At 27.4% G+C, this 15717-nt stretch overlaps 2 protein-coding genes across 6 annotated transcripts in view; one reads left to right on the top strand and one right to left on the bottom strand.

Moving 5' to 3' along the window:
• LOC127283674 (uncharacterized) overlaps positions 1 to 11102 on the top strand; it is a 339220-nt gene extending 328118 nt beyond the window's left edge. The window contains exons 1-4 of one of the 5 annotated variants that reach the window (XM_051308690.1): positions 1273 to 1397; positions 4924 to 8441; positions 8748 to 9110; positions 10414 to 11068. In XM_051308690.1, the coding sequence (XP_051164647.1) occupies positions 8352 to 8441; positions 8748 to 9110; positions 10414 to 10857 (897 nt within the window). In that variant the 5' untranslated portion in view covers positions 1273 to 1397; positions 4924 to 8351 and the 3' untranslated portion in view covers positions 10858 to 11068. Of the gene's footprint in view, positions 1 to 1272; positions 1398 to 2447; positions 2610 to 2731; positions 3095 to 3319; positions 4025 to 4145; positions 8442 to 8747; positions 9111 to 10413 lie in introns of those variants that run through there. The other 4 variants (XM_051308689.1, XM_051308692.1, XM_051308687.1 and 1 more) reach the window with 4 other exon arrangements.
• A 485-nt stretch (positions 11103 to 11587) lies between these two features.
• LOC127283661 (odorant receptor 13a-like) lies at positions 11588 to 15065 on the bottom strand. The gene is made up of 7 exons (XM_051308669.1): positions 15022 to 15065; positions 14464 to 14727; positions 12736 to 13228; positions 12506 to 12605; positions 12295 to 12417; positions 11962 to 12117; positions 11588 to 11835 (listed from the first exon to the last, which is right to left on the bottom strand). Exons 1-7 carry the CDS (start codon positions 15035 to 15037, stop codon positions 11767 to 11769), a joined length of 1221 nt encoding a protein of 406 aa, XP_051164626.1. The 5' UTR covers positions 15038 to 15065; the 3' UTR covers positions 11588 to 11766.
• Between the last annotated feature and the right edge of the window lie 652 nt (positions 15066 to 15717).

Here is a 15717-nt window from a genome sequence, read left to right as displayed (position 1 = left end):
TACCATAAATGGCCTTGAATAAATAATAAACAAATTGAAGGTCTTGCTACAAAGTTTTTATTCTTATGAGAAAAGCTGATTACAAAAAATAAGTATTAGGGTACATAACTGATTATATTTCGAATAGAGCCTATTACTTTTATAATGTGGTAGATTTCAAGTTTAGCGAACTTATAAGCTTGTAAACTTGACCGATGAATTTTTAATAAATTTCTCTAACAAGACATATCAACAACTTTACGATAACAATAATGCGACTTAGCCAATCGCATTAGTATGAATAATTAATTTACAAAGGGGAAAAACCTTTGACTGAAACGAATGAATGACCTTTGATTGTTGAAAAAAAAAAATTCTAAATTTAGCAAGACTTAACACTTACTTAGAAATTGGATTTTAATTAATTAATTATTATTATTCCGTCAATTTTCCAAAACAATTTTATTCAAATGTTTTCATATTTAGTTTCATTAGTCATTTTCAATTTTTCTTTTTCAAATAGCGATCTTTGTATATTTTTTAAAGATTTTATTATCTTATTTATAATAATTATTTATTTGTATTCTACGATAACTGTCCATATAACACTTAAATCTAACAAATAAAATTTTCGCTACTCCGAAAATTTGCATACACAAAACTGCTGTAAAACTAATCCAATTTAACATTTATTAGAGAGATTTAAAGAGCTTTTTCCTATACATTAAGAATACAAAGTTCGAAATTTTTAATAAATTTACCATCGACTAATGGTGAGGTAGATTCCTAAATTACCAGCAGCCGGTAACTTGTATATTTTCATTTTCCTTTTATATGAAATAAGAGCAAAGCAGACATCTGCCTTATCAGCAAATGGTGACTTAGATTTTTCTTGTTTATCTACTTATGGTAAAGTAGATTCCTGCACTATCAGCAGTCGGTTACTTGCAGACTTTTTGTTTTAACATCGCTTTGAGTAAATTCACTACGTCATTGTTTAAAATACATTTTGATTATAATAATAATGCTATTAAGTTCTTAACTACGATATTATTAGTAATTGCGTAGTATTATTATTATAACGAAACAGTATTTTAAGCAGTGACGCAGTGAATTTACTCAAAGCAATATTAAAACAAAAAGTCTTCAAGTAACCGACTGCTGATAATGTAGGAATCTGCTTTACCATCAGTAGATAAATGAAATAAATTTATTTATCATATGATATAAAGATAAATGTATTTTTTGATAGTACTCCTGCTAACCGTACTTACAATTTCCGACTGTAATCAAATTCAAAACGCATAGGCTAGGTACACCTCAATGAAATTGAACTCAATGACAATTTCTATCAATGAAACAAAAGAGCGAGAAAACAAAATGAAATGATAAACTGCCTAAACTAAAGGACTCCTGAGGTAAAACAGATGAGCCAAAAGTTTTGAACGTTCATATGAACGAAATTTGATATTCAAACGTCTAATCGTTTATGGTTTTGAATTTTTATGAACGATAGAAAAAACAAAAGACTAATTATTTCACATCAAAAGTGTTTTTTTTTACTGAAAGTACAAAATTTTATAAAAAAAAGAGAATATATTAACAATTGAACAATTGTTCCTGATTATATTAAAGTTATGAACTATGTAGCATTAATATTATAATCAATAAATATTTTACTTAAACGGTGTTAAAAAAAACCTTAATTTACCAACTGATAATAATGTGGTAATTTACCTTACCAACAGTTGGCTGAGAAGGAAATGAAGAATATACAAATTATCGACTGTTGTTAATGTAGGAATCTGCATTACCATCAGTAAGTAAAGAAGGAAATTCGCTTGAAATATTAGCTGTAACCTGTTTTTTTTATCGTTAGTTATATTTCGTCTTAAAAGTAAGAGAATGGTTTTTTTTATTCTATTTATATGTTCTATACGTCGTCTTCACAGATAAAACCGAAAATAAAAAACTATTAATTAGAAATAAGGCTAAGACAATGTGAGAAATTCCCACGTGATCTATTATAGAAAAATGTGTTTTTCGAAAACCAAAGTTTCTCTGAAATCAAAAAAGATTTGTAGCTAAAACTTTTAGATATGATAAAGAAGGGTTCAATTGCACATCGCTGTACTTCTTAAAAAACATTAAATTATTGAAAAAATAAGTTTAAAAATTCACATTTTTTAAATGAAAATGGCAAAAAACATGGTGCGAAATAGGTACACAAAAGTTGCGTGAGTTTATTAGATAAAAACGCTAACAAATTAAATTTTAATTCAAAATGTTGCACTTAACATTATAATTTCAAATGGAATGTGTAGTTAATAAATTGTAAACATTTTGAAAATAGAAAATTAGTCAAACATGTTTTCCTTGAATATTAAATAAAATTTTCCTTTCTCAATTACTGAATAAATGATTATAAAAATCGATTAACAATATAATAGTCTTTTAGTGTTCTAAAAAGCAGCAACTTGAATGGTTATTTTTATAAAAATTTACCACTAAATTGTTTACCGTTGAATGTGTGTAGAGCAATGAAAATATTATTTGGATTATGTACATACATTGCAATAATTTGTGACTTCATTGCTATTGATGGAAAAATATTGGAGTCTGAAAATTCTGTAAGGAATATAAAATGTCAATTTAGTAAAACGATATTGTCTTATTCTACTCTATATATTTTATTAAGTAATTGAATAGTGTTCAATGAACAATTTAGTTTATACGGCATTTTTGTTTATAGGTTTATATACAAGAATGTCCGAATAATTTGGAACTCTTTGTAGCTGAAGAAGATCGAACTGAAATGTTTTGTGACTGTAAAGATAATTTACTATATCATCAGCAACATAATTCTTGCTATCATGCTTATCGAAAAGGTCCCTGTCCAATTGGATATTATTTTATAGTTCCGCCCGGTGAAATCGTGGCAAAATGCGAAAAAAATCCTTGTGAGATGGATGGTCTTGTTCCTTATAATGGAAAGTGTCACACTCTTTGGAAAATTGGATATCCCTGCAGTGATAATAGCAGTTATTTAGGAATCAATGATAATTTTCAAATAGAATGTGATGACTTAAAATATGCAAAGACGATTAATGGTGACGTAAGTTAAATTAAACCAAAAAGCACTTGCATTCTAATAAAATAAATGACATAAATTTATCTTTAAAAACATTTTAAAACTAAAACTCCTATAGGTGATTTGAATTCTTATAAAAAGTAATGAGAAATACTTTCTTAGTCGAATTCTTTTTGTAAAATTAATTTTGTGACGTCACATAAATCCAGTCCTCTTATATTATATCCTTTTTATTTGATTTTGTTTCAGAATTCATTAAAATTCTGTCCAGCAAATGCGTATTTTCCTTCAATAGACGATCGTCCGTATAATTTTATTTGTGAGTGTAGAGAAACATTTATATTTTATCCAACAAATTTTTCATGTCACAAAGCTTACATACAAGGTCCTTGCCCCGAAGGAAGTTACCTAACACATGCTCCAGGAGAGAGACATCCAAAATGTGAAGTAAACCCTTGTCAGTATGATGGTCTTGTTCCATTTGAGGGAGGTTGTCATCAAATTTACAAACATGGATCTCCATGCCCTGATTATTCTTATCAATTAACAGTTACAGCAAAAAGCTTTAAACCAAAATGTGTTAAGTTTGGTTCTCCGAGAGGAGGAATTGTTAGTGGGATTATAACTGCACCTGTCAAAGCTTGTACACCAGGAAGTACACGAATCATCTTATTAGGATGTAAACGTGTTTTTTTAGTTGAAAAACCTAAAAATTTAACTGAACATTAATTTAACGGAATTGTCATTCAACAGTTTTAAGTGATTCAAATTTTTAAATGCCAGAATTTCCTATTCACCAAATTTTAATTTGTTCAAATTTTTATTTGATAGAATTCGTAAAACGACGATTTTTCATTTTTCCGAAACTGCATATGTACAACAAACAAATCGACAGAATGATTTCGACGCGAATTTTAAAATTCAATTAATCACAATTTTCTTAATAATTTCTAATTGGTCACCAAAATCATTTGCGCAAGAATTTTGGTAAAGATTTGTATGCTCTGCAACCAAATTATACAGAGATGAAGAGAAAAGGTGTCATCCAACATATAAAAAGTGCTTTTGCTTCGCTTTGGCTAATAAAAACCCTCCTGCAAATATGTCTGAAGCATTACTAAATATTCCAGAGCATATGTTTGGCAATCTTGAAGAGATTGGTGTCTCGGAAAATTAAAAAATGTGAAACAATCGCAGACAATTTTACTAGATGATTTGAAACTTAAAAAGAACTGCTTTAACTCAAGTGAATGACAGCATAAATAATATTATGTTCCATAAAGCTCCCAATAATCGATACTTTAGTCTAAATGAATTTGCAGATTACCGTTTCGCATCGCTTCCTCCCTGGCGACTTACCTTACCACAAATAAACCTAGATTTACATCAATTATCCAAAAAGAATACAGTACCTTTCTTATATGGGGCACACTTTGAAGAAATAAAAACAAAATTCCTTCTTCTTCTCCTTCTTTCTTTTTTATGACTTTTGGCGTAGCCGACTGTCAGAACAAATATCAACTAGAAGAGGAAAAAGTCTCCATAATAGACTGAATGAAATATATTTGGGTAATACAGGCCAAAAAGCAAAGAGGTAAGCTTGGATGATAAGAAATTCGAAATTGAGTCAAAAGCGTTTATCCCTTTGATACGGACTAGCCGAATATAGAGAGAGTGACATTACTATGTGTTGGATTCAATTCATAAGACAAAACAGACTCCAAGAGAAGTATACATGAAAGAATCAAATTCAAAACGCATAGACTAGGTACACCACAATGAAATTGAACTCAATGACAATTTCTGTCAATGAAAATGAAATGATAAACTGCCTAAACTAAAGGACTCCTGAGGTAAAACGGATGAGCCAAAAGTTTTGAACGTTCATATGAACGAAATTTGTTTTGCTACTTCTTTAAGTACGAATTTTATTACAAAATATTGTTTAAAATATCTAAAAAGAAGTTATTAATTCAATAATTGTTTAATTTACTGTTTTATTTTACATGGTCATCATAATTTTTAAAAATTTATAGATTTGAAAAAATATTTCGTTCATATGAACGTTTAGAACTTTCGGCTCTATAAAACAGAACAGAATGAAACAGACTCCGGCTTATTTCAAAAACATCAATGACTACTGTAACGAGAGTATAATGTAAACACCGGGTTTCAATCACCTTGAATAAGGGGTATACAATTAAGATATTAAAGTATTGAATACCACAGTTCTGCAAGGTCACAGAAAGTCAATAATGAGTCACTCAAAACTCTAACTAAACCATGAAAAAGCGCGGGAGTGTAGAACAGCACGAAACAGCATATATATAAAATAGAAAAAATGGGTCATTCAAAAAAAGGGGGCAAAAATTTTAACAATTGAGCAGAACAATTACAGTGAGCGAGAGTAAGAGTCTCACACTCGCCTGAAGAACCAAAACATGTAAACGACCAAAATCAGAACAAACTTTGAAGAACACTTTTAGAGAGCACGTGGTATAACACATTAAAAGTTAAAATGTTATAAAATTGCTTTCGAAAGCAGAACAGTTCATTTAAATTCACTGCACAGAACTTGGCTAATATAAAGAACACTCAAATGTTAAACAAATAAAACAGGGGTTCCGGATGCAGGGTTCACACTCTTGAAGTAAATCTGCAATTCAAATTACCCGAAACATACCCCATTTTTAAATGCGAAACATATGCAATAATAAAGGTCTTAATTTTTATTGATTACTCACATCAAAACAAATTTATAATTTTCTCTGACTCCCTCAGCGGTATCAAAGCCATAAAAAATTCTACAAAATTAGTCAAGAAATACAAAAACTCAGTACAAAAATAATACAAAATGGAAAAAAAATTCTCATATTTTGGATTCCTTTTTACATCGGAATACCAGGAAATGAAATAGCTGACTCCCTTGCAAAAATTGCATGTTCCCTTGAAACTATCGACGAATCAGCAACGATTGTACCCCAAGATTTGAAAAAATTCTTCAAGAACGCAAGATTGGAATTATGAAATCAAGATTAAAAAACCAAGTCTTCTACCAAATTACACGAAATCAAAAACAACGTTTATGAAACCCACCACATCTCACTGAACAACATCAGAGACCAAGTAACCTTTACTTGCCTACAAATCGGACATATACCTACCTTACTCATTATCGCTTGATAATAAGAAAACAACCTCCCTTCTGCAACCAGTGTCTAGTGAATATTACAACAAAACAGATTCTAGTGGATTGTCCTATTTACAATATGCAAAGAAATCGAGTTCAAATCAAAAAACAATTCAAACCTATACTCAACGACAACCAACAGTTTCAAAAAGTTCTAAATCTACTAAAAACATTAAAATTATTAGAATTAGTTTAAACTCAAAATTTAAAAACTCCAAATAATTAAAACACTTAAAAAAATGTTCAAAATCAAAAATTGTAACTCCAAAATCATATTAAATTAATTATTGTATTAAAATTAATTAAATTGTATCTGTTTTGCTCAAAGACCGAAAACACTCATTTAGCGAAAACATCGACCATAACGCGTTGTTGTGGCTCCTTCGATTCGTCCACATCGCGATATTCGAGTTATGACATGAGAAAAAGTGCTCTAAACGCGTTGTGGGAATTTATAAAGGACCACAACGCAAAAATTCGCTTTGTGGCTGCTATAATATTCGACCACAACGCATTGCGGTAATTGAGGAATGTCACAACGCATTCTGACTTCTTTAATATTTAACCACTACGCATTTTGGTAACTAAGAAATGATCAAGAATAAATTACTGTAGAAATTTTTCAATAAATACTATATAATTTTATTTACACTGAATGAAAATGATTGAAAATTTATTTATTTTTGCAGGAACTATTATAAATTGCATTTAATGTTTTTGGAATGACACTTGCACCTTTTGTCCTTCATTGATCCCGGACAGCTCCGAAACTTTGACTGAACCTCGCTTGACGAGGTTCGGGAACTTGAGTCGCGAGGTCCAAACGAGGTTGAGTTGATGTTTAAATGTCCGCGTATAATAAAGGTCAGTCACAGAGGTTGGCTGAATATTGGATTTGAATTTCTGTTAAATATTAAAATTAAAGATTCTTGGCATATTGTGAGGGGATATTTAAGGAAATTAAAAATTCAAGATTTATTAAATGTAATCGTTAAATATTCTGGAAATTTAGAAGGAGCATAAATACAGAAAAATAAAAAGAAAGCAAATGAATTTAAAAACCCAATGGGAAAAATGAATAATTAATAATTAAATTAAAATAAAAAAATGGTCATCAAAGTATTAGTGAAACCATTTCTTCTAAAACAGAATTTGTCTCAAATCCAATAAATAGGAGAGACATCGGGCAGAAAAAAAATTTCGACAAGAAAAAAATTTTCGATCACTGCTTATATACCAATCTAATGTCACCTCAACTGCGAGAAACAGTTATGATGTTCGCCCTCCCTGTGGCGTTGAGCGAACTAAAGTCCAGAGCTGAGCCATCAGCGCAGCGCGGGAACATAATTTTTTTGTTAAATATTCGTAGTAAAAAAAAATTTTCTACTACTACTACTACTACTAAAATTTATTGAATAAAGTAATATTTGAAGGTATTACAATCGTTGAGGCTATTGACATACTTATAATAGAAAATTGATCAATTAAGTATCAAAGCATGTGATAGGTAATTAACGAACAGCTTGTTTACAAGAAAAATGTGATATGATCATTTCTTAATTACCTAAATGCGTCATGGACGAATATTAAAGAAGTCAGAACGTGTTGTGTCATTTTTTCAATTACCGCAATGAGTTATGATCGAATATTATAGCAACCAATGACCCTGGCAGTCGATGCGACGTTCTAAACAATGCAAAACAGAAGAATATTAGAATCTTGCGCACAACACTATAATTTTAAATAAAATGTGTAGTTAATAAAATGTAAACATTTTGAAAATAGAAATTTTGTTTATTTATAAAGTTTTCTTTGTCAATAACATTTTATTCAAATACACAAAATTTTTTTAAATTTCTTTTTTAAAAGAAAATAATAGAATTATTGAAAAGATTAATTTTTTTGTGTAAAGTCATACCAGTTTTCCTTGAATATTAAATAAAATTTTCCTTTCTCAATCACTGAATACATGATTATAAAAATCGCTATACAATATGATAGTCTTTTAGTGCTCTAAACAGCAGCAACTTGAATAGTAATTTTACTAAAAATTCATTACAAAATTGTTTACCGTTTATTGTGTGTAGAGCAATGAAAATATTAATTGGATCATGTACATACATTGCAATAATTTGTCACTTCATTGCTATTGATGGGAAAACTTTGAAGCCTGAAAATCCCGTAAGGAATACAAAATGTCAATTTAGTAAAACGACACTGTCTTACTTATTCTACTATAAATAATTTGTTAAGTAATATAATAGAGTTCAATGAACATTTTGAATTACAGAATATTTGTATCTTTTAATTTTGTTAAATTTTTGGTTTTTAGCATTAAATATAAATAGTTTATCAAAAGTTTTATTTTAAAATCAAAGAAAATAAGAATTTTGTTTTACAATTTTTTGAGTTTTTAGGAGCCAAAAAACAAAGTTGGTGATAAAAAAGACGCCTTAGATTTTGGAAAAATTATTTTTTTATTTTTAGATTTATTTTAAAGAATGTCCGAACAATTTGAAACTCTTTGAAGCTGATGAAGATAGGTCTGAAAAGTTTTGTGACTGTGAAGAAAATTTACTGTATCATCAAGAACACAATTCATGCTATGATGCTTATCGAAAAGGTCCCTGTCCTTATGGATATTATTTTATAGTTCCGCCCGGTGAAATCGTGGCAAAATGTGAACAAAATCCTTGTGAGATTGATGGTCTTGTTCCTTATAAAGGAAAGTGTCACACTCTTTGGAAAATTGGATATCCCTGCAGTGATAATAGCAGTTATTTAGGAATCAATGATAATTTTCAAATAGAATGTGATGACTTAAAATATGCAAAAACGATTAATGGTGACGTAAGTTAAATTAAACCAAAAAGCACTTGCATTCTAATAAAATAAATGACATAAATTTATCTTTAAAAACAGTTTAAAACTAAAATTCCTATAGGTGATTTGAATTCTTATAAAAAGTAATGAGAAATACTTTCTTACCCTGGCGGATTCGATTTGCGTAATGTCTACTTAACTAAGCGGACTTTAGGTAGACATTAGGTAGACATGTAAAAAAACGTATAAAAAAGCTATTAATCGACTTATTATGATAAAAAAAAGTTGATAAAAGGGTAAATGAATGTTTATAGAGTAAATTCGTACAAAATTTGTAATTAATAAAGCAATAAATAATTAATAATGAATGGAAATGTGCGCGAGGTACCTGATCAGTTCAGCTGTACAATTATTTTCGTGCTATTTTCATGAAAAGAATATAAATTAACTGCAAAAACAATTGATATTTATAAAAAAGTGTAAAATTGATTTAATTTTATTGTTTGCAATACGAATTATTAAATAATAATTAAGTTTTTATCAAATGTGAATAGTGTTGTGAAAACCTGTGAAAACTAATGAGTTACTACATTACCGATCGCATATGATAATAAAAAGTTCTCGATGAGTGTAACAAAAAAGCTGCAATCATGTCCGTAATTTTGGACGAGAAACAATTATGAAATCAATAATTATTTGTATAACTTTATTCTGCATTTTAAAATTCACTTTTTATTTTCTTTCAAAGCAAAAGCTTGGAAGAAAACATGCTCGCACTGTATTGTAAAAACTGGTGGCGCCATCTCTCATATGCGATCGGTAATGTAGTAACTCATTAGTTTTCACAGGTTTTCACAACACTATTCACATTTGATAAAAACTTAATTATTATTTAATAATTCGTATTGCAAACAATAAAATTAAATCAATTTTACACTTTTTTATAAATATCAATTGTTTTTGCAGTTAATTTATATTCTTTTCATGAAAATAGCACGAAAATAATTGTACAGCTGAACTGATCAGGTACCTCGCGCACATTTCCATTCATTATTAATTATTTATTGCTTTATTAATTACAAATTTTGTACGAATTTACTCTATAAACATTCATTTACCCTTTTATCAACTTTTTTTTATCATAATAAGTCGATTAATAGCTTTTTTATACGTTTTTTTACATGTCTACCTAATCTCTACCTAAAGTCCGCTTAGTTAAGTAGACATTACGCAAATCGAATCCGCCAGGGTAGTCGAATTCTTTTTGTAAAATTAATTTTGTAACGTCATATAATTCCTCTTATATCGTTTTCATTTGATTTTGTTTTAGAATGCATCAAAATTCTGTCCAAAAAATGCGTATTTAACTTCAATAAATAACAATTTGGTTAATTTCATTTGTGAGTGTAGAGAAACATTTATATTTTCTCCAACAAATTTTTCATGTCACAAAGCTTACATACAAGGTCCTTGCCCCGAAGGAAGTTACCTAACACATGCTCCAGGAGAGAGACATCCAAAATGTGAAGTAAACCCTTGTCAGTATGATGGTCTTGTTCCATTTGAGGGAGGTTGTCATCAAATTTACAAACATGGACCTCCATGCCCTGATTATTCTTATAAATTAACAGTTACAGCAAAAAGTTTTAAACCAAAATGTGTTAAGTTTGATTCTCCGAAAATTGTTGGTGGGATTATAACTGCGCCTATAAAAGCTTGTACAGCAGGGAGTAAACGTGTTATTTTATTAGGATGTAAACGCGCTTTCTCATGACCAACAAACTATCTATAGAAAGAATTAAAAATTCGTCAAATTACGATTCAGTGAATTGGAAATTCTCGCCATTAAAAATTTTAATCACTTAAAATTATGTTTAATGAGAATTCTGGTTAATTAATATTCGGAAGATAGGTACCTAAAAATTTTATTAAGTCAAAATCATAGAGTTAATAGAAATATAGAGTGGATAAGGTATAGGTAATAGCACAAGAAGAGATAGGTTGCTGTAAGAAAGAAAGAGGTTGAATCTAAAACCACAGGCTGTCCTTCTCTAAACTGCGCCAGTGCGCAAGTGCAAAGTTCTGTACCAATAGAAAATTGTCATGATACATCATGATGCAGTCTCTTAGCTGTCGCGCATGCGTGATTAAAAAGAGACAAAGATTGGTTTTATTTTCTTTCTCTTTCTATCGAGTGGATATTTTAGGCGAGACCTTAGCTTTACCCACACTATTTATATTATCTATATGTTAAAAATTCGTTTTAAAAAAAAATTTCAATTTATTAATTCGAAGAATTTTTATCTAAAAAATAATAATATCTAATAAAATGTTTTAAAGTGAAAATTTTAACTAATGATTAAACAGCAATTATACTAAAATAAGAGTTTTCCAATGGTTATTGTTTTACAACTATTTACTGCTTTATTAGTATTTTTTGTAAATTTAAATTGTTTAAAAATTTTGTTTACTAATATTAATTTTTCACTTTTTAAATTTCTTTGAATTTTAAATACCTATTTTTTTAAAATTCTTTTTAACTAAATTTATTTATGAGAATCCAAAAAAATATAACAATAAATTAAGGGACAGGGTTATTTGGAACATTTATGCTCGTATAAATAAAAATACACAATTAATTTAAACAATATATTGTTATTAATTTTTATGTTACAATTTCATACTATAAATGCATTTGGTTACTTTTAACTGTTAGCAATAACGACAAGTATCCCATTGATGTTTTTAAAATCTGAAAATTAATAAAGTTTAATGTCTCATGGTATACAAAAGTAAATACAAATAATTTTCAGTATAATAGTATTCTATTGATGTTTTGAAAATTTGTAAATTCAAAAAATAATTTCTTTTTCTTTACGTTTCCAAATTTTTGCATGTTCATAACACAAAATTTCGCCGCTGTTAATTGTGCCGGTTTCCTGCAACGTTGAATAATAATCATTAAATTTCTCATTTTTTTTGGTGGTAAATAAAACCAATTGCAATTATACGCAGACTGTCCAAGTGTAATGCTCTAGATATAATTAATAGATAATTATAGAATATTATATTTATACAATATAAACATGTTTATAGTTTATATCTAACTTTTTTAATTCAATGATTTTAAACTAAATTATGAATAAAATTTTTTATTTCAAAAATTTTAAATAAAAATTCAATTTTATATTTATTTCTAATAAATCATTACCTCATTTTCAAGTGCCTCTGATACATAACAGTAGATGTATGAAATAGATAAAACATAAATGAGATATTCAACAACAAACATTTCTTCCATAAAAAGTGATTTTGTTTGTTGTAATGTTAGAAACTAAAATGTTTTTTTGCAGATAAAATATATTTTTTAGATGATTGTAATGTTATTTTTACAATTTTTTTTTCAAAATGTAGTTTCTTACTTGTATCAATCTATAACCCTGAAGACAAAAAAGGATACTGTGAGCCAACAATTGAATAAGAAGCATTATGCAAAAGCAATCCTCCAATAATCCAAGACATCTTGAGAAAAATACATTATTTAATGTGAAGAATTTATTCAACAAATTTGTTATGAATATTATTATTATTCATAATATTCAGGGTTAAGACTTTAAAATTTTTTATAGAAAACAAAATACGTTTTAGAAACCTGTTAATGTTTTCATGTTTTTGTATAATTTGACAAAGTCTTTTATCAAAATCAGTTGAAGAACCTTTGTTTTCTTGTTCCGTAACTAAACTGATGATATTTGAATGTAAAATTTGAAATTGTGCAACATAATGAAAGCCAATTTGAAAAAATAATCCATCTGTACCGCAATTGCTGATATTGCCTAAAAATGCAGCTAAATAATCAATCATGAATGTTATTTCAAAAGCGGGACATGAATTATAATCGTATGGTACATAAAGTTCCATTGTCAATAAACCAGTTGCATTTGGATGATGATTTCGAAAAAAAACATTTGCATTCACATAGCACATTTGCAAGAAACGAGTAATAGTTGCAATAAATATTATTAATACAAAATAATCCGATACTCTCCTGCTAAAGTGACCGTATTTCACCATAATTTCATATTCCTTCTTAGATGTTGTACTATTCCAATCTTGGATCATATAGAATAGAAGCTTTATCAGTTCTAATTAAAAATAAAATTATTTTTTTATTTCTATTTTTTACAATAGTTTTTCAATAAAATTATTATCAGAGAGATATTTAATAATTTTTTTACTTTGATTTTATATGAGTGATTCTCCAGAAAGAAGGCTTTTTACTTCCCTATTTAATAACTTTAAAATTTTAATTGAAATAATTGTGAAACTTTTTATGGTTATTTTTCAATCTTATATTTATCAATACAAAAAGCAAAAGGAACATTTTTTTGTTTTTTATTTCTTTAAAAAATTTCAAGTTACCTCGAAAAATGAACTTTTCGCAGATATCAAAAGCAGATATAAAAAAAAAATTATTAAAATTATAATACAAAAAAATAAAAGAATATTTAAAAAATTAAAAGTATAACTTTAGAAAATATTTTCAATTAAATTAGGGAAATATACTCAGGGTTGGACACTTCGCTTTTCTTAAAATAAGAACACTAGCGCCATCTATGCACGAACGTGGTGAAGCTTCTCGTAGTGAAACCTAACTTTTTGTGCCATTACATTTTTTGAGGATCAAAAGTAGCGTCTGCTTTGACGTCGATGCATTTGTAGGAACGAAAAAAGTTTTGTGAGCGATGTGATTAAACATAAAAAATGAATAAAGAAAACAAGTAATCTGCAAGGTAAGTTAATTGCATGTATTGTGGGGTTCATGATTTAAAAAAAAATGAAGTGAAAAATTGAATCGCGAAACATGTCTGGTTATGGTTAGCACAATTCGAAAATGTTACTTCTAATTAGGGTTGGACACTTTATATATTCAGGGTTGAATAAATAACAATTAGAAATTGTTTTCAGTAACATTATAAAAAATATTAATTGTCAATTATAAATAATAATAATGTATAAATGAAAAAATAAACATAAAAAACGTTTTCAGTAACGTTATAAATGTTATTTTATTTTTTTACCCATAATTCGCTTCGATTTTCACAAAGTTTCCAACCCTGACTATAATGTCCAACCCTGGCTAGATTTTTTTTTAAAATGATCAGAACTTTTTTAATTTTAGACTAATCAATTAACGATCTTCAGCAAAAGTGTTCCTTTTTTGTACATCTTTCTAACAATATAACTCAATTGACTAAATTAATTTAAAACAAAAATTCTAAACAAAGTCCAAAACGGTGTCCAACACTGAGTATATTCCCCTATGAATTAAATTATTAAAAAACAAATTTTTATAGATACGAAAAATAAAATAATATACTTTTTCTGTAGTACCACAGGCATGTCATTTTTGTAAAAGCCACTGCATAAAATAATAAACCAAATGCCAAAATATCACTCATAGCATCGACATCTCCCCAAATTATAATTAATTTAATTGATTGCAATACAACAATAATGATGAATAAATAGCCTGCCATTGCAGCATAATGGACAAATGCTAATAAATCACCTTTTTCTGAATCGGGCCAAACGCCCGAAATTTGAAGGCTAATTCGACTTAATTTCATAAAATATTTAATGGCTGTTATATAACAAAAGAAATAATTATTATAAGAAAATAAAATTTCCTTTAATGTAAGTAATTTTAGCATTTTATTGAAAACATTTTTTATTATTAAAAAAAATATATTTTTATAAAATAACACTAATAACAAAATAATAATTACCATAGTAACAAATAGTAATAATAAATTTTAATTGATTAAATGTTATTCAAAATTTCAATGAAAGTAATAATTTAAAATTTAATAAAATATTAATGGGTTATGAGGAACAAAATTTAAAAAAAAACAAATTTCGACATAATTTTTTGTACCTGTTTTGCCATCCATTATATTATATTGAGAATAAATGATTTGAAAAGTTATTGATAAACTGAGAAACATTTGTTTCAAAAGTTTCTAACTGTTGAACGAAATTACAAGAACGCATGCCCATATATAAATTTTTTATTAAAATACATTATGTAATAAATCGAAAGTCGCAGAATTTTCAAGTTTGCCTCTTGATGCCAATAAAAATTGCATTCATCATTTTACCTTCTTGAACAAAGTCTATCGTCATATTGTTAGAATAATAAATTGTAGAATTTTTATCATCAATATATTTGTTAATTTTAATAATTTGGGTAATGTAATTAAATTTTTTTTATTCGGATTTTTTTTATGATTATAAATTCTACTATTGTTTTATAAATTTTATTTATTTGAAATTATAAACGCATGGTAAATTTTTTATAAAGTATAATATATAGACTAAATTTGTATAAATAATTAATTAATATATATTTAAATTATTTAATTAATTTAATGAAATGAAATAATAATTAAAGTTAATATAAAAAAAAATCTAGATTGGTATATACAAATTTTTACCACAATTCTTATTGTATTTAATACAAAAATGATGATAATAATTAAAATTTAAATTCTTCTTGTTTATGATAATTTTTTTATTAATATTTTTTTTATTTTGTTTAATATTTACATTATTTTTGATTTCATTTCGTTGT

Source organism: Leptopilina boulardi, unplaced genomic scaffold, assembly GCF_019393585.1.
Source record: "Leptopilina boulardi isolate dan_hultmark-lab unplaced genomic scaffold, ZJU_Lbou_2.1 LbouV2_310, whole genome shotgun sequence".
In the NCBI taxonomy this organism is placed as follows: domain Eukaryota; kingdom Metazoa; phylum Arthropoda; class Insecta; order Hymenoptera; family Figitidae; genus Leptopilina; species Leptopilina boulardi.
The sequence above is the reverse complement of the archived record's forward strand: the minus strand, read 5'-3'. Positions and strand labels throughout refer to the sequence as shown.